The sequence below is a fragment of the Odocoileus virginianus genome, chromosome 31 (assembly GCF_023699985.2).
Source record: "Odocoileus virginianus isolate 20LAN1187 ecotype Illinois chromosome 31, Ovbor_1.2, whole genome shotgun sequence".
Taxonomy (NCBI): Eukaryota; Metazoa; Chordata; class Mammalia; order Artiodactyla; family Cervidae; genus Odocoileus; species Odocoileus virginianus.
Window position 1 is genome coordinate 18,961,462 of NC_069704.1, and position 20,454 is coordinate 18,981,915.

Genomic DNA, 20,454 nt, shown 5'->3' on the forward strand with positions numbered 1-20,454 from the left:
GACAGAGGATGAGATGGCTGGATGGCATCACCGACCTGATGGACATGAGTTTGAGTAAACTCTTGGAGTTGGTGATGGACAGGGAGGCCTGGCGTGCTGCGATTCATGGGGTCACAAAGAGTTGGACATGGCTGAGCGACTCACACACACACACACACACAGACACACACACACACAAAATGATGGTTTGAGACTTCCCTGGTGGCTCAGATAAAGAATCTGGTTGCACTGCAGGAGACGTGGGTTTGATCCTTGGGTTGGAAAGATCCCCTGGAGAAGGGAATGGCAACCCACTCCAGTATTCTTGTCTGGAAAATCATATGGATGTAGATCCTGGTAGGCTATAGTCCATGTGATCACAAAGGATCAGACATGACTTAGCAACTAACTCAACAACAACAAATGGTAGTTTTGAGTTAACTCTGAAGGGTTACATGTCATAAAATTCATTAGCTAAATGTCAGACTGTAAGTTATGTGTTAGAGGTGGGTAAACTAGAAATTAAGAAATTAGTACTAGCATTTTGAGAAGGTGGAAATCCCTAAATTCCCAACTAGAAATAAGCCTCATGGATGGGAATTTTGTGGAAGAATAAAAGTGTAAATTTTCAAATTTATGGGAACTAACACAAATTACATGAGAAAAAAATGAAAAATTCAGTGTTGAAATTAGAGAATGTGTTGAGAATAAAGTCAAACACATAACTGCAAATTTTGAAGGACATTTTGAAATTTCTGACACAGGAATCATATGGTGATGGAGATCAGGATGCTTTCATATCTCAGTCTTGATGAGCACATGCTGAAGGCAAAGTCAAGGTAGACCAGTAAGGAAAAAAAGAGAAAGAGAGAGAATTTTAAGTAAGACTGGTTTAATAGTTTGGCAAAACAGAAGCCACATGCAGCTGTGTGCAAGTAATTGTATGTTTGGTCAGAACACACAGGGAAATAGGGAAACAGACACACACAGGACAGAGAGTAGATTTTTTTTAAATTTATATTTTCACCATCGTGGTCAGTGTGTTCTTTCAAAATTAGAGCTGGCAAATCACCAAATGAGTGGGGTATTAGACTCCTCCAGTGTGATAGAACTTTCAATGCATCTTCATGGTAGTCCTGAAATATAATCAGACCAGAATCTAGTAAGATACTAAAGTTTCTCTCCAGGGGCAGCAATTTATACCAAAATAATAAATACAAATTTCTCTACTGGAGTTGTAAGTTCCAAACCTACTATCTTATGGATTTGAGTGATTAAAACTATAAAATGAGCTAGCCTTATATGTCCACTTTCGTGAGCCAAACTGTGTCTTCCAAAACTCATGTATTGAAATCCCTGCCCCCAGTACTTCAGAATATGGTTTGGAGATAGAGGATATTAAATAGGTGATTATGGTTATATAAGGTCATCAAGGTGGCCCCAATCCAATATGAATGATGTTCTTATAAGACGAGGTTAGTACACACACACACACACACACACACACACACACACACACACACACAGAGGGAAGACCATGTGAAGAAAGAGGGAGAACACATGTAAATCCATGGTTGATTCATGTCAATGTATGGCAAAAACCACTACAATATTGTAAAGTAATTGCCTCCAACTAATAAAAATAAATGAAAAATAAATAAATAAAACAAAAAAAGAATATCTACAAGCCAGAGAGATGACTCAGAAGAAATCAACTATGCAGACACCTTGCTCTCAGACTTCTAGCTTCCGGAACTGTAGGAACATAAATTGATGTTGACTAGGCTACCCAGTCTGTGGTACTTTATTATGGAAGCCCTAGAAGACACATATATTCTTTCTATATAAATTCTAAGAAAGATTTATCAGTTATGTTTAGAAAAGTTAAAGGGGGGTCCAACTAATATTTGGTTATGCCAGTTTAGAAAAATACGTTTTGAATATACTTACTTACATTCAAATATGTATAAATAGAGGAAAATGCCATGAAAGAGAAGTTTCTGAAGTTAAGCAGAATATATAATTGATGACTATACTTTTTTCAGATCAATTCATAAGTTAAATTAGAGGCAAGCAACAACTAAAGAATGTTTTCATTGTAAATTAAACAGCTCTTTATGAAATAAATATATTTCAGATGACACCAAACCTTAAACAATCTGTCTATATCCTTTATGTCTAAATAAGAAACCTATAACTATAATCATATGAACCTTGAGATTTTCTAGCTCTTTATTGTTAGTTTGAATTTTAGGAGTTTTTCAGTATTAATAAGATGTATTTTAATGGTTAGTTCATTTTTAAACTTGTTTCACAGCTGCTGCCCAGTTTACATTTCATTTTAAAATTTCTTTCTGTTTTCCTTACTATTTCATAACATTTTATTTATTCTCCATAAATATCATTAAAACAAATATAATGGTAGAAATGATCTTTATTGCAGATATGGGACAGCAGATGATGACAATAGATGTGACTAGAAAAAAAACTTAAATACTAAACATGGTTGTCTTAAAATTAGATCTTCAGTATGCATAAAGTGTAATTTAATTTTTTTTTCTTAGCTTTCTTATGTTCTTATTTGCTACTTTACCCTTGCCACTTAGGATAACTTTCTTTAGCACCAGCTGCCAGCTTCCCTCCCTCCATCTCAAACAACAGGACAATAATTTCCTTTTCATTTCTTATGTAGAGGAATTGACATTTCTAATGTAAATATCTTTTATCTGGGCTATGCTTAGAAGACCTCATCTCTTACGTTTAATTATCTTATTATTCCATTTCAAGGTATTTTATTTAAGATAAAGAAAACTTTTCCTGTTAACTCAACTAAATCAACTAAATCAATCAGCATGCAGCTTTTATCCCTTGATCACAAGAAATTTACAATCAATAATTAATCAGAAGCTGGATGCATGCCAAGTTGCTTCAGTTGAGTCTTTGACAGGAGAATGAAAATATAACAGAAAAATTTAAACCAAAAAGCAAAGAAAGTCTTAAACTACAATGCAATGTCCTTCAGTTCAGATCAGTTTAGTTCAGTTGTCGTTCAGTCATATCCAACTCATTGCGACCCCATGAATCGAAGCACGCCAGGCCTCCCTGTCCATCACCAACTCCCAGGGTTTACTCAAACTCATGTCTATCAAGTCAGTGATGCCATCCAGCCATCTCATCCTCTGTTGTCCCCTTCTCCTGTCCCCAACCCCTCCTAGCATCAGGGTCTTTTCCAATGAGTCAACTCTTCGCATGAGGTGGCCAAAGTATTGGAGTTTCAGCTTCAGCATCAGTCCTTCCAATGAACACTCAGGACTGATCTCCTTTAGGATGAACTGGTTGGATCTGCTTGCAGTCCAAGGGACTCTCAAAAGTCTTCTCCAACATGACAGTTCAAAAGCATCAATTTTTCGGTGCTCAGCTTTCTTCACAGTCCAACTCTCACATCCATACATGACCACTGGAAAAACCATAACCTTGACTAGACGAACCATGGTTGGCAAAGTAATGTCTCTGCTTTTTAATATGCTGTCAAATTTGGTCATAACTTTCCTTCCAAGGAGTAAGCGTCTTTTAATTTCATGGCTACAATCACCATCTGAAGTGATTTTGGAGCCCCCAAAAATAAAGTCTGACACTGTTTCCACTGTCTCCCCATCTATTTCCCTTGAAGTGATGGGACCAGATGCCATGATCTTAGTTTTCTGAATGTTAAGCTTTAAGCCAACTTTTTCACTCTCCTCTTTCACCTTCATCAAGAGGCTTTTTAGTTCCTCTTCACTGTCTACAATAAGGGTGGTGTCATCTGTATATCTGAGGTTATTGATATTTCTCCCAGCAATCTTGATTCCAGCTTGTGCTTCTTCCAGCCCGGAGTTCCTCATGATGTAATCTGCATATAAATTAAAGAAGCAGGGTGACAATATACAGCTTTTGACATACTCCTTTTCCTATTTGGAACCAGTCTGTTGTTCCATGTCCAGTTCTAACTATTGCTTCCTGACCTGCATATAGGTTTCCCAAGAGGTGGGTCAGGTGGTCTGGTATTCCCATCTCTTTCAGAATTTTCCACAGTTTATTGTGATCCAGTCAAAGGCTTTGTCATAGTCAATAAAGCAAAAATAGATGTCTTTCTGGAACTCTCTTGCTTTTTTGATGATCCAGCAGATGTTGGCAATTTCATCTCTGGTTCCTCTGCCTTTCCTAAACCCAGCTTGAACATCTGGAAGTTCACGGTTCATGTATTGCTGAAGACTTGCTTGGAGAATTTTGAGCATTACTTTACTAGCGTGTGAGATGAGTGCAATTGTGCAGTAGTTTGAGCATTTTTTGCTATTGCCTTTCTTTGGAATTGGAATGAAAACTGACCTTTTCCAGTCCTCTGTCTACTGCTGAGTTTTCCAAATTTACTGGCATACTGAGTGCAGCACTTTCACAGCATCATCTTTCAGGATTTGAAATAGCTCAACTGGAATTCCATCACCTCAACTAGCTTTGTTCATAGTGATGCTTTCTAAGGCCCCTTGACTTCACATTCCAGGATGTCTGGCTCTAGGTGAGTGATCACACCATCATGAATATCTGGTTCATGAAGATGTTTTTTGTACAGTCCTTATGTGTATTCTTGCCACCTCTTCTTAATATCTTCTGCTTCTGTTAGGTCCATACCATTTCTGTCCTTTATCGAACCTATCTTTGCATGAAATGTTCCCTTCATATCTCTAATTTTCTTGAAGCAATCTCTAGTTTTCCCCATTCTGTTGTTTTCCTCTATTTCTTTGCATTGATCACTGAGGAAGGCTTTCTTATCTCTCCTGGCTATTCTTTGGAACTCTGCATTCAAATGGGAACTTCTTTCTTTTTCTCCTTTGCTTGTCACTTCTCTTCTTTTCACAGCTATTTGTAAGGCCTCCTCAGACAACCATTTTGCTTTTTTGCATTTCTTTTCCATGGGGATGGTCTTGATCCCTGTCTCCTGTACAATGTCACTAACCTCCATCCATAGTTCATCAGGCACTCTGTCTATCAGATCTAGTCCCTTAAATCTATTTCTCACTTCCACTGTATAGTCATAAGGGATTTGATTTAGTAGTAAAAGCAGAAAGTATAACAATAATGTGACTGGCTAGCACATACAAAATTCTATTAAAATTCTGAAGGAAAGGATAAATGAATAGCATGAATAAGAGTAATATAATTGATAAGTAAGAATGCACTGATTTAAGATCTAATACACTTCGCCCAGTTCTTACAGTTCATGATAGGGCTCCCGATGGGTGAAGACTTTTCACAGAGTCATAGTATTGATCACCCTCTTTTGCTTCACTCCCATTACATGGTTCAGGGAATCACACTCATTAAGAGCTGTTCTCCTCAGTTGGCTTTATAATACTCAAGGGATTAAAGGACAGGAGACAAAGAATCATCCTACAGTGATGCTACCAACACCTCACAGTAACTATAACATTGACTTGCACCATTTTTCTGCCCAGAGGGAGCAGCAGCATGCAATGCTATTCCCATGGCAATGTGCTCAAAAGAAAACTGTCCCATTGTCTGACCTATTCTGTACCCATGATGGTGAATTTCTGCTTCCAGAGATTCCTGCTTTCCCTCAATCTTAGGCCACTCTCTTTGCCCAGTTTTGAGGTCTTTATCAATTTTCATTTGATTTCCATTCACTCAGTCATTTACTTCTGTCTCCAAATCTGAGCTTGTACTGGGCCTCAGCAATTGAGATTTGTTTCTATCTTTCCATTTTCTCTGGTTTAACGCATACTTAAATTTGAATGAATAAAGTCATTTGCGGCAAAGCAAGAAGTGAAACTAGAAGGTTAGAATATGCATAGGGACAGTGTATAGCTAGATGTAGGGAGAACATCTAAAAGCCACAGGCAGTCAGAGACAGAATTGCCCTATCCTGAAGTCTAGTAATCCATATCACTTGACATGCTCACATAGATGCTCCAAGGAATACTTACGAGATACATTTTAGAGATGATCCATGTTGAAAATGTCTCAAGGATTATTATTCTAGATTTATCCTTATATTTCCAAACATACTACATGGTACTTAATCTTGGTTTCAATAAAATCACATCTTTACTTCTTTCTCTAAAAAAATGTATTTCCAATGTTTATGTATATTTTCAATTTAACATTCTTTATCCCAAGACTGTGTTGCACAGTTAAGTGTTCTGTCACTATTACTCACTCAGCACACTCTGAAACTTATTTTATCATTTCTAACTGTAAGAGTGTAATTACCATGGATGCTATTTGCTTTTGCATTCAAGAACTTAGGAAATGTAAAAATTATAGCATGTGTTATAGCTTTCTGAGAACCATAAAATTAATTCTTGAACAGATTCAGCACTCCAAATAGATTTCCTGTTTGTCTCCTACTACCTCAATCTGGTAAGAAAACTAGAAGTCACTAGCCAGATACCCTCCTCTGATGTTTATTCATAGTAATATTTTTCATTCATAACAAGGTATACTTGTTTCATATACTTGTTCCATAATTGCCTATGGAAGCACTTTTTTTTTTTAATAGGCAATTTCATTTTTATAATACACTAGGCTCCAGATTAGGCTGATTGCAGTTCTATTTGAATCATTTAACAAGGAGAGTCTTGAAATCAGAGCTATGTTTTCTTAGAAATTATTATATTTCTCCAGAAACCATGTTCAATGATGACTAAAACCCAGAATTCTTCCATCTGGTGTACTTGAAAGTGAAAGTGAAAGTCAGTCAGTCATGTCCGACTCTTTGTGACCTCATGGACTATACAGTCCATGGAATTCTCCAGGCCAGAATACTGGAGTGGGTAACCTTTCCCTTCTCTAGGAGGTTTTCCAAACCCAGGGATTGAACCCAGGTCTCCCTCATTGCAGGTGGATTCTTTACAAGCTGAGCCATCAAGGAAGCCCAATAATACTAGAGTGGGTAGCCTATCTCTTTTCCAGCAGATCTTCCCACCCCAGAAATCAAACCAGGGTCTCCTGCATTGCAGGCAGATTCTTTACCAAGTGAGCTATAAGGGAAGCCCATCTGGTGTACTTACTAGTGAATTATTGTCCAATGCATAAATAAAATTGATATGACAAAGCATGATGTAAAAATACTAAAATAACTGAAAGAAGACCATAGAGATAGATGGCAGGTAGGCAGACAGGTAGGTGTATCGGTAGATAGGTATGTCAGTGGATGGTTGGATGGGTAGATAGATAAATATATAGGTGGAAGGGTAGTCCTCACTAGTGACCTTTTGAGAAATTTGTTATAACAATGATTACTTTTCTCTCATTTTTACAGAGATTGATCCAGATTTTAGCAAGTTATTCCTCTACTACCTGAGAAAGGTATACATTGCAAAGGGAATTTGAATAACACCTTATTCAGAATTGCTTTCATATTTTCCCTGAACTATCACTTTCTTGTTGAGGCCAAATTTTGTCTTAAAAAAAAGTAATGCGTGCCCACAAAATTTTCATGTAAGTTTTGGATACTTATAAGCTTTATATTGGAGAAGGCAATGGCACCCCACTCCAGTGCTCTTGCCTGGAAAATCCCATGGATGAAGGAGCCTGATGGGCTGCAGTCCATGGGGTCACTAAGAGTCGGACACGACTCAACGACTTCACTTTCACTCTTCACTTTCATGCATTGGAGAGGGAAATGGCAACCCACTCCAGTGTTCTTGCCTGGAGAATCGCAGGTACAGAGGAGCTTGGTGGGCTGCCGTCTATGCGGTCGCAGAGTTGGACACGACTGAAGCGACTTAGCAGCAGCAGCAGCAGGATTTATATTAATACCTCCTTCCTTGGAGGTAAACTTTATATGTACACTTCATGAAGAAAATTTAGAGACTTTATTGTTTTGTTCTTCCGGATATTTGTCTTTACTCAGGGTGTGCTGGCCATTATCTCTTTGATAGAGGGTGTAGTTGGTATTGATTTATCTGAAGCCTGTGCAGGATATGAGTCAGGGCTTCCTCTCTGTTATATCTGCCAATGTCCTGTTGGGTGTGAAGTCTGCCCCCAGTTGTTGGATAAGAAGCTCTGAGGGTTAAGTTCGACCAGGTTTTGTTGCCCATGAGTGTGCACCTTGCCCCAGAACAAGGAGTGATAATGCAGGTAAGCCTGTGTGGTCACCCAGGACCTATAAATAGTCTCTGTAGGTGTCCATGGTTCTGCTCAGAAGCAGTCCCCATCACAAAGCTTTCTCTCTTGTGTTCATCACAGATTAGTTAGCGCAAAGCTGTTGTGTTTAGTAGTCTGGGCCTAGAGCTGGTGGTTTGGAGTTGTGGCTATGCAAGAATTGAGGTGACTGCACCGCTGCCTGAGATCTCGGCTGCCCCTGTGGCAGTCTTCTCCCAGGACCTTTCTGTCCCAGATTTAGCAAGCTGCAGTGTGGAGTCAGCAGAACTTGAGTACTCTCACTGGGAGACAAACCACTAAGTACTTCTGAGTGTGCTGACAATGACCGTCACCCTCCCACTGTGACCACACCCCAGATCCTCCAGGCTGTCTCTGTGTAGCTAAATGAGTCTTATGCCACGGACTCTCTGCCCTAGATTCAGTGGTTAGCCTTTGCATACCGTTGTGTTACCAACTCCCTCTGCACACACTGACAAAGGCCACTTTTGACCGTGTTGGAGCACTTCTGCCAGTTTCCAGTTAGTTTTCCATGAGAATTATTCCACATGTGTATGCATCATATATGTGTGTGTATATAACTACATTGTGATGAAGCTAAATACAGGTATATTAGCAGTAGTGGTTTGGGCAGGACCTGATGGTAGTTTTTACTCATATGCATTATTGGAGATGAGAACTGAGGGCTACTTAGGAATAACCATAGAAATTGAAATTGAGTTGTGTTGCAAAAGTAGAAGTTGAGATATTTAATATTGTACTTATTGTTGGAGTCTGAAGTTCAAATAATGTCTTAGAGTAAATGGTGATATTTTCCTCATTAAGATATTATGACAGATGAATAATACCTTTTTTGCCCACTTGATTTAATGATTCATTTTCCCCTAAGGACTTTTTTCCAGTTTTACTGAGGTATAATTGACAAAAGTACACATCATGGTTATTTGATATACATATATATTGTGAAATGATTCCTCCAATCTAACTAATTAACATGTCCATATTTGTTAACACTGTATTGTTTAATGAAAAGTACTAAGAGAGCTGATATATTAACACCCCTCCTTGTTCCAACATTGACGACTATGACCAAGCACTGACACTATTAAACACTAACTTTCTTTAATACATTTTGTATCTTCTGATTAATATCATGACTGATTTTTGTGTATAACTGAGAAAAAAAATCATGTTTACTTGAAACATGTAGCAGAATAACAAAGCTAATGCCTGTAACTACTGTGCCTTTAAAGTTATCCCAGTTTTATTCATAACATTAATCGGAGAATTTGCTTGTTAACCAAAGATACCTCACATGCTGTGCATTTTGAAAGATCAAATCTGTGGAAGAATTTATTAAAGAAATCACATTCAGTGATGCTATTAGTAAAAATAGTCTCTACTTTAAAGAGGATGGCACATACATGGCCCAATCTTCCATTTCTATGTCTTGGTTGTTAATTGATAAAGATATAATTTCCGACTGAGCCTTTTCAGAATCCTCAAAACAGCACTGTGCAACCAGTTAATCAGAGATGGTATGAGAGTTGGAATTCATTTGTCATCCCCATTTTGTGCATACTTGTTCAGTTGCTTCAGTTGGGTCTGACTCTTTGCTATCCCATGGACAGTAACCCACCAGGCTCCTCTGTCCATGGGATTGTCCTGATGAGTAAGTTGCCATTTCCTCCTCCAGGGGAATCTTCCCAACCCAGGAACTGAACCCACAGTCTCCTGTGGCTCCAGCACTGCAGGCAGATTCTTTACCACTGAGCCACCAGGGAAGCCCATTCCCATTTTAGCAGTAAGTAATCCTTTGTTCCCCCCAGATAATCACTTTGAGTGTGTATCATCTAGGTTTTTCTCCCACCACAAGTATAGTTTTCTGGTTTTTGTCAACTCAGCTCATCTGAGCTCACAGAAAGTGATGAATGTTTCTAGCAAATTGACAGTCCTACCTTAAACACCAGAATTTCTTAGTCTCTGCTTCAGAACTTTCTCTGGTACTACAGGTTTCTCTTGATTAGGGACAACCCAAAATTGTGGGAAAGTGCAGTCTGGGAGACCAATACTCAGTGAGGATCAATCTATTTCCCCAAGTGAGAGAAGAATCAGAGGATAAATGCCCTGGCCTGGTCATTCCCTCATGGTTCAGCTGGTAAAGAATCCAACTGCAATGCGGGAGACCTGAGTGTGACCCCTGGGTTAGGAAGATCCCCTGGTGAAGAAAACAGCTACCCATTCCAGTATTCTGGCCTGGAGAATGCCATGGACTGCATAGTCCATGGGGTTGCAAAGAGTCTGACACTGACTGTCTTTCACTTTCATTTTCACTTGCCATTCCACAGTAGTAAGGTCCCAGTATGTGTTCTCCATGGCTTATCAGAAGTTTCAGAGGGAGACTGAGTGATTATCTGCTCATTAGCATTTTGTTTCCCTGATTTTCTTTCTTCATTCTTCATTTGTGTCTCCTAGGATCACTCAAGTCCTTATGTCAGGGTCTGCTCTTAGAACTAAAGCTAAAATGGTGGTTTTTGTCTTCATGTTATATAGGACATTTATTCACAAGTTTCAGTCAGTGACGTTCCTCCTGATGATCCATAGACTGAGATGCAAGCTCTGACTCAGCACTCCATAGAAGATCCAGTAAAAACAAAAACATCTTTCTTTCCTCTATGGAAAGTCCCACAGGAGAATTATCTTTTGGACTATAGATCAGAAATCCAACAGGGTTCTCACTGGCAAAAATCAACATGTCAGCACAGTAGCTTTCTTTTATGGAGCCTCTAGAGAATACTCTGTTTCCTTGCCTTTTCGAGTTTGTGAATGTCTCTATAGATGTGTTTTTGATGTTGCATGTTATGGGGAGGTGAGCTCTATGTCTTCCTACCCTGCCATTTAATCCCCCTCCTTTTTACTATTGATTTTTATTCCTGTATTAGAATTATTGACAATAGTGATTTTAGTGAAATTGGAGGAAACTGGTAGTATCTAAAATCTATTATTTCAGAAAATCAGTGGGTATTTTATATTGGGTATAATGTGATGTTTGTTTTCCCTTACATAAAACAAATAATTAAAATCAATCAGTTATTTCATCTTTAATGATACTCACTTTTAACATTTTTTTATTTGCTCTGTAACATTGACAAAATTACATAAATATAGACAGACGCACATATACACACATGCAGAGAAGAAAAATTCTTCAAACCAGGAACACCTTGCAACTATTCATACCATTGCAGGTAATGAAGCATATTGTGGAGTATCTATAGAATTCTATAATATCAAACATGACTAAAGAATGATTTATTGAACTACCTTAATTTTCCACACAAGGAGGCCAGAGAAATTACGTACTTTTTTTCAGACTATACATTGCTAAAGACAAGATTTCCCTTTTCTTTAAACAGTAACTGCTAATGGGATTTTAGTCATACTGAAAATCTTTAGCCATCACTGCAAGTCATCACAATGTTTAATCATGTATCAACAAGCTTACAAAAGTAGCAATTCTTTCATATCTGGATTTCAATTTTAAAGCTCTAAACTTTACTCATGAAAAATTAACCAATAAGAGAAGAAGACTATCTTCCACATGCAAACTGTGTGATGAAAAGTCAAAATTGAGGATTGAATCATATGTCAAGATTATTGAGACAAATGTTGTCCTACACATGGAGTTCTCCCTTTGAATTGATATCCCATCCTGTTTCACTTCCTGTTTGGCCTTAGTAGGAGACCAGGCCAATAAAGGTTAGTGAAACAACCTATAGTTAAACAATCAATCATCTCTGCTGCTTATTGTTAGAAATAAAGAAAAAGCAAATGACTAAAAGTTAGAAAACTGGATATATCTTAGAGACAGATAATCCTCATTGATTGGAGAGTTTTCTTAATATATATTTATTATGTTAATGACTAAAAGCCTTTTTTGCATATGAATTACAGGTTTATTTTTTTATCATTTCCGTATATTTCTAACAGAACTCATAGTCCACATTTGGCTCATAAAATAAAGCATTAGGAAAAAACCAAGAGCCTCTTCTATAGGTCAGAGTCTAAACTGATAAGTAAGGTTGTTTTTAGGTGGTACTAGTAGCCCTTATGGAAGAATTAAGTATGTAGGTTGGAAATCAGAGCTACAAGTAATTACTCAAAAAACTGAGCCTGTATTTTTTCTTCATACTAGATTTGGAGGGAATATGATCCTTAATTGATTCTATGTAGTGGAAACCTTTTTTTTTTTTTTAATTCTAATCTATCATACCAGACCATAAATAGGAAGGGTACAAAACTAGGTAACATAACTTCTAAGTTGAGCTAACCATTTGAGAGTGAATATAGTCACATTGAGAGGAATCTTATCACGTGAGATTAGGCCATATCCTTATGAGCTAAATAGCAATTGGAGAATTAGTTTGATTTTTCTAAGTCATATGTTTCAGTTTAGGATCTTGGAGATGCCTGCCCCAAGTAAGTAATTTCAAGTAGATACTCCAACTGACACATTCATCTACCAGACATATGGCTGAGTGTATACTGCATGCACAGTACAGTACATGCTCTATACTAGGAACAGCAGTAAATACGCCCCATAATTTTCCTTACCCAGTGAAGTTTTTATTCTTATCAAGAAAGCAAGCAGAAAGCAATAAATGATTTTGACAAGAGAGAGAAGTAGATAGATTAAAGATAAGTTAGATTGGAAAATGAATAAAATAGATTGATAGATATAGACAGACAACAGGTGGTTATAGGTGTTACACAGAATATAGCATGTTAGAGGAGAGAAGTAGCTGGGTGACAGGGAAGTGAAGGGCAAAAAGATGTACAGAGAAACATGTCTAGATCAAATGGATCACAGACCTAAACAGAAAATGTAAAACTCTAAAAGTCTTAGAATGTAAGAGAAAAACTAAATAATCTTGGGTTTGGTAATAACTTTTTAAATACAAAACCAAGTAAATTCGTGAAAGAAAGAATTGATGAGCTAGACTTCATTAAAACAAATTTAAAAACTGTGCTTTATGTAAACATTGACTAGAGAATAGAAAATAAGCCACAGAGTGGGAGAAAATATTTGAAAAAGATATATCTGATAAATAATGTTTATCCAAAATATTCATAGAATTCTTGAAAATCAACAATAAGTAAACAGACAGTCTGGTTAAAAAATGAGTCAAAACCTTGACCTCATCAAAGAAGATAGATTGCAAGTAGCATATGAAAGGGTTCTCACCTGTGTGTCTTGGAAGACATGCAAATCAAAACAATGAGGTACCACACCAATTAGAATGGCCAAAATCCAAAATACTGATACTGCCAAGTGCTAAGAAGTATAATATAGAGCAAGAGTAACTCTTATTCATTGCTGGTGGGAATGCAGAACTGTAAAGCTCAGTTTAAAAAGTAGTTTTCAAATTTCTTTTGTGTGTGTATCTATATGAGCATGTGTAATAAGTAAAGTACACATACATGCATGTGTTTTTTACTTCATCGCTCAGTTGTGTCCAATTCTTTGCAACATTATGGACTGTAGCTGGCCAGGCCCCTCTGTCTGTGGGATTTTACAAGCAAGGATACTGGAGTGGGTTGTCATCCCCTTTTCCGGGAGAGCTTCCCTATCCAGGGATTGAACCTGTACATGTATATATCTGTATGTATATACATATATATATACACACACACTTTTTTGACTTACAAAGATCTATAGATATTTAATGTAGACACCTTGATGACTTCATGAGTTTGGAGATCAATATATATCTTAGAAATCATCACCCCAGTCTTCATTATAAACGTATTCATAACCTCCAAAAGTTTCCTTCCACCTTCTTTATATATTGTTACCATTTTTAATTTGATTAAAAACAGACCTAACCTTTTAGCAAATTTCTAAGTATATAATATGGTATTGTTACAAAACTAAGCATTCTTACCATACAATCAACTAATTGTGCTCCATGGATTTTACCCAAAAGGGTTGAAAACTAATACCTATGAAAATATCTACATATGCATGTTTATAGTAGCTTTATTCATAATTGCTAACATTTAGAATCACCTAATATATTTTTCAGTAGGTGGTGGTGGTGGTTTATTCGCTAAGCTGTGTCCGACTCTTGCAACCCCATGGACTGTAGCCTGGACTGCCAGGCTCCTCTGTACATGGGATCCTCCAGGCAAGAATGCTGGAGTGCGTTGCCATTTCTTTCTCCATTTCAGTATGTATATAGATAAATTGTGGTATATCTAGGTAATAGAATATTATTTAGCACCACAAAGAAATGAGCTATTAAGCCATTCAAAGACATGGAGGAATCTTAAATACATATTGCTAGATGAAAGAAGCCAGTCTAATAAAGGCTATTAATATTCCAACAGTATGATATTCTTGAAAAGGAAAAACTCTGAAGACATTAAAAAGATCATTGGTTGCTAGGGGTAGGGGGTAACAGTGAGATGAATCAACAGAGCACAGAAGAGTTTTAGGACAGTGAAACTATTATGTGTCATTATGCATTTTTTAAAACCCATAAATTATACACCATCAACAGTAAACTATTGGTTTTATGTCATAATGATATGTAAATGTAGGTTCATCAGTAGTATCATGTATTATTCCGGTGAGGGGTATTGACAATGGGGAAAGCTATGCATGTGTGGGTACAGGGCATGTATGGGAAATCTCTGTACTCACAGATTAATTTTTATGTAAACCTGAAACTGTTCTAAAAATAAAATCTATTTTAAAATACTCAGGTAAAATTTAAGCTGAAGATGATTAATTTGAAGGTGTCAACAGTGTGAAGTGTGTGGAGAATTGTATTATAAGCAGAGGGAACAAGTGTGAAGCCTAAAAACCTTGCTGGTCTGTACAGTTAAATATAGAAAGAAAGCCAATGTGACAAGACCATTGTAGGCAGTTTTGATACAAGAGGGCAGAGAAGTAGTGAGCAGTCAGATTATTAAAGACTTTATAAGCTAGAGCAGAAGGAAAGTTTATGCTTAACATGGCTGTAATACACGGAGAAGTTTGAGTAATGGAGAAACATCATGACTTTTTGTTAAGAATGATTTACAGCGTAGAGGTGAGAAATGATAGAGGGGGGCTTCCCCTACATTTAAGTGGAATTTGGGAGGTATCCAACTGAGATATAATAGCTAATTGGACTTCTAGTGTGAAAGTGATAGAAATGCAGTGAAAAAGACCAATTCAATTATCTTGGAGGTAATCAGGAAGAATGTGTTAATTAATAAGTCAGATAAAAGGAAAAATTAATTATGAATGACCCATCAATTTTGGATTGCGTCAGCAGGTTAGATGTCACTGTCATTTACTGATTTGGTGACATTTTGGAGAACCACAGGAAGGGTATCACGAATTCTACTTGGGAAATGTTAATTTGAGAAAGAGAAGAGCTCCTTGGAAGAATAGTTATGACAAACCACCTGACAGTGTATTGAAAAGCAGAAACATTAATTTGCCAACAAAGGTCCATATAGTCAAAGCTGCAGTTTTTCCAGTAGTCATGTATGAATGTGAAAGTTGGGCCATAAAGAAGGCTGAACACTGAAGAACTGACATTTTCAAATGTGGTGCTGGACAAGACTCTTGAGAGTTCCTTGGACAGCGTGGAGATCAAACCAGTCAATCCAAAAGGAAATCAACACTGAATATTCATTGGGAGGACTGATACTGAAGCTGAAACTCCAATACGTTGACCACCTGATTAGAAAAGAGCTGATACTGGGGAAGATTGAGGGCAAGAGGAGAAGGGGATGAGGATTTCATCTCAAGCATTGAGGATGAGATGGGTGGGTCGCATCACTGACTCAATGGACATGAGTTTGAGCAAACTCAGGGAGATAATGAAGGACAGAGAAACCTGGCATGCTGCAGTTCACGGTGTCACAAAGAGTCAGACACAACTTAGCGACTGAACAACAAAAAAAATTGAGATGGGCTTCCTTTACCATTCAGCGGTAAAGAATCTGCCTGTCAGTGGAGAACATGGGAAGATCCCTTGGAGAAGGAAATAGCAACCCACTCTAGTATTCTTGCCTGGGAAATCCCATGGACAGAGCAGCCTGGTGGGGTACAATCAATCAGTTGCAAAAGAGTCAGACACGACTGAGAAACTAAACAAAACAACAATTTTGAGTTGCCCGGATGACAGTGATGTATATGCTTTAATTTAATATTTGGATGTATGAATTTGGAGTTGAGTGGAGAAGTCGATATGATGTTTAAAATGCAGGATTCAACAGAGTAAGAATGATGTATAAATCCCTTTAATGGATGGGATAACTCAGGGAAATATACAGATAGAAAAGAGACGAGCTGTCGGGATAAAAAGATACTGTTGTTTGATTGGGCTATGCGGAGGTTTCCTGATGACCTTGGCGAAGTTCAGTAGAATGGTAAAGGCAAATGTTCAGTTGTTCTTTCACTAGATATTAAATTTGAATCTAAAATTTGACTTTTGAATATTATGTTAGAAAATTTTAAGGGTAGTTTTAGAGGTAAATGGGGGATTTTAAATGATTTCCTAAATTAACACAACATTGTAAATTAACTATATGTCAATAAATTTTGTTTTCAAAATGTTTTCCTAAATTTTCAGACTGATGCTAATATTTTCAGTAAACGTTGAATATCTGAACAAGAATTTTACTATAAGCAGAGGGAGAATGAGGAGTTTCCTGGAAGGGGGAGAGGAGACCAATGGGGCAGGATTCAACTGTTTGTCATCACAACTGATTCAGATCAGCAAGGTAAGACCACCTGGAAGACCATGAGCTACAATAGCCATTAACCCCTGAGTAGTTGATATATGGCGACAGGGGCCAATATTTAAACAGGCAAAGAAACTACACTTCACTCTTAATAGAAAGTTAGTTTTTGAGTGCATACGGAATAGGAGACCCTTCCTTTAATATTAAAGGGGAAGCTTTATTTTAGATATAGAGTTTATATTGGGAATAAGAAAGGGGAGAGAAAATCACTTAGCAAGTTCTGCAACATTGTTGAGTTCACCTGAAAGAGTATGTTTTAAATCAAAAAAGATTTAATTGACACTAATTGGGAAGTCCAAGGTTTTGACTTTTGTTTTATTTTGCTTTTTATTTTTTTCACATTAATAAGATCCGTGGGATAAAAGAGAGCTTAATATAGTTATAAAGTTAACTATTTTCACATGAAAATAGTATCATGGAAGTATTTTCACTCTGCTAGTGAGTAGTGAGTGAGTGAAGGTCACTCAGTCATGTCCGACTCTTTGCAATCCCATGGACTATACAGTCCATGGAATTCTCCAGGCCAGAATACTGGAATGGGTAGACTTTCCCTTCTCCAGGGGATCTTTCTGACCCAGGGATGGACCTAACCCTAACCCTAACCCAGGTCTCCCACATTGCAGGAGGATTCTTTACTAGCTGAGCCACAATGGAAGCCCAAGAATACTGGAGTGGGTAGCCTATCACTTCGTCAGCAAATCTTCCTGACCGAAGAATCGAACCAGGGTCTCCCGCATTACTGGCAGATTCTTTACCAACTGAGCTATCAGGGAAGCCCCTGCTAAACTCTGTTTAACTTTGGTTCATTTGCTTTTATATATATATATATATATATATATATATATTTATCAAATTATCAAGAATTGATATGTCTCATTTAAATTTACTCACATTTGTAATTTGGACAATTTTGATTTGCATCATTCCTTAAATGGAGAGAAGTTGGCCACCATTTTCTGTTAAAACAATCAAATACATAAAATTTTTGGTAAACAATTATGTTATATATCATAAACCAGTCTCTTCTCCCTCACCTTAAATAATTCTGCTTCCCTTAACCTTTCCACTGGTGCTTTAAAAACCTTCATTCATGTGGTGTTCCCATCAGATTCTTAAATATTATGAAAATGTTCAAACCTGATGAAAATCTAGTAAAAATCTAATCAGATCACAGAGATTTTATAAGAATGATAAATTTCAGTTCAAACCTTTAAGCTAGTTCAGTTGATTTTTAATCTTATTTTATTTAAAAGGAAGAAAAACTAACTCACCAAGTATGTTTATCTTGTCTTGGAAGCAGAGTATTCAATATCCATCAACTGTTTGTGGCTGATTATTCTTCAGAGATGGTATAGGCTCACAAAAAACAGTATTTTTTTTCTTTTTCCGTTTTTTTTTTAAGGAATTCTACTTTTAATTTGTATTTGTGCTTATTTGAAAGTAGATTTTATGAAATTTGTTTGACTTCCCCTCATGACTTCTATGATTCTTTTTTTAAATCTGTGGGTATTAACTTCTAGTTGTTTAAATCTATGGATTCAACATCTGCATCCATGAATTTTTTGACTCCTTTGTTGGTTTTGTTTCTTCTTTGTATCCATAGATTCAACATCATTAACTTCTACATTCTTATTTGAATATTCTTTCTTGAATCTTTCTGGGGGTCTTTTGTTGAATCCTCATCTCCTCAAATTTCATGTAGTTAACCTTCAAGCCCTTTTAAAGTTTTGCCTTATTTTTTTTAAAATGAAGCTTTTCTGAGTCCATCTTTGAATTCTTCTTTCCCCCATTTACAAATTATTTCATTAATTCTTTGAATACCCCTTTCACTCATAGATGCAGTTTCAGACTACTAAAATTGTTTCATCAAATATGCTTTTGAATTATCATCCAAGGCCTACTTTCCCTTTTTGGTATCTTTCTTGGCATCTTTCTTGGCATCCTTCTTGGCATCCTTCTTGGCATCCTTCTTGGCATCCTTCTTCGCTGCATCCTTTGGTTCACTATCGGCCTCACCAGGCTTCTTCTCATCTTTCTTTTCTTTTTTACTATCCTTCTTCTTTGAATCTTTCTTGCCCTTTGATTCATCACCTTTCTCACCTGCTTTCTTTGAATCTTTTTTCCCTTCCTTATCCTTCTTTGAATCTTTCTTTTCACCTTCCAATTCTGTAGCAGACTCCTTGCCCTTCTTTGAACTTTTCTTATCTTTTTTGTCATCTTTCTTTGCATCTCCTTTTTCACCTTCTTCCTTTGAATCAGGCTCCTTGCCCTTCTTTGAACCTTTCTTATCTTTATCTTTTTTGGAATCTTTCTTTGCATCCCCTTTTTCACCTTCTGATTCTGTAGCAGATTCCTTGCCCTTCTTTGAACCTTTATCTTTTTTGGAATCTTTCTTTGCATCTCCTTTTTCACCTTCTGATTCTGAAGGAGATTCCTTGCCCTTCTTTGACCCCTTCTTATCTTTTTTGGAATCTTTCTTTGCATCTCCTTTTTCACCTCCTGAATCTGAAGGAGATTCCTTGCCCTTCTTTGACCCCTTCTTATCTTTTTTAGAATCTTTCTCTGCACCTGCTTTTTCATCTTCAGATTCTGTCACTGATTCCTTGCCCTTCTTTGAATCTTTTCTCTCTTTTTTTAAATCTTTCTTTTCATCTGGTTTCTCTTTTTTAGCTTCTGGTTCTTTCTTTGAAAGTTTCCTGGATTTTTCCTTTGAAACTGTGGGTTCTGCTTCTGAATCTGATTTGTCCTTGTCTTCTTTACTTTTCTTAAGCATCGGAGATGAAGGTTTTGCTGCCTTTTCAGAATCTTCCTTGGAGGAACGAGTTGCTTTCTGGGGAGGCTGACTCCTGGCAGCTAAATAAACAGATGGTCTCTCAGAAATTCTCATTAAAGAACGATGCATCCATAAAGGTCGTTTACGATCTCCCCTTAACTTCTCTGCATCATAGTTCTGAAATATTGGTTAGAATAATGATGAACAACTTGTGTGTGAGTTACACAGCCCTTTTTACCAAATATTAAATGCATTCAACTTTGACCATGAAAACATTTTAGATTTTGATAAATAGAGGGTAAGTGGTAGTTTGTATAGTTTATTGTGCTTTTTAAAAAAATTTGTTCCTTGTTGTACTAAAGGACAGCCATACCTCATTTTAGGCCTAATAATTTAGAGGACCTTCATAATTCCCTCAAGATATATGTTAAAATTCTCAGAGACCTCCACTTTCTAATGACATACCAGAAGCTCGCTTCACAATCATGAGAGACTTTTTTTTTTTTTAACTCTGTGTTCTTGAAGCTTGTTGGAATATCTTATCCACTTTCCATTTCTATGCTAACTCAGGAACTAATTATTCTCTAATATCTAAGAGTTTCATGTTCAAGCATATCCTGGTCTCTATTGTCATGTTCAAGGTCTCTGGAATTTTGAATGCTACCTGTGGCTAAAATTAAAAGCCTGATACTCCTCTCCTTGACAAGATATAATTTGAACATCAGCTGGGAACCTGCATT

The 20,454-nt window shown here is 37.0% G+C and overlaps 1 protein-coding gene across 1 annotated transcript in view; it reads right to left on the bottom strand.

Moving 5' to 3' along the window:
- Window positions 1-1,025: 1,025 nt before the first annotated feature.
- The window catches only part of CYLC2 (cylicin 2), a 35,208-nt gene continuing 15,779 nt past the window's right edge, over window positions 1,026-20,454 (bottom strand). Inside the window, exons 4-6 of the mRNA XM_020916518.2 lie at window positions 18,213-19,891; window positions 17,833-17,897; window positions 1,026-1,115 (exon numbers count right to left, since the gene is read on the bottom strand). Of these exons, the coding sequence (XP_020772177.2) occupies window positions 18,839-19,891 (1,053 nt within the window). The 3' untranslated portion in view covers window positions 1,026-1,115; window positions 17,833-17,897; window positions 18,213-18,838. The remainder of the gene's footprint in view (window positions 1,116-17,832; window positions 17,898-18,212; window positions 19,892-20,454) is intronic.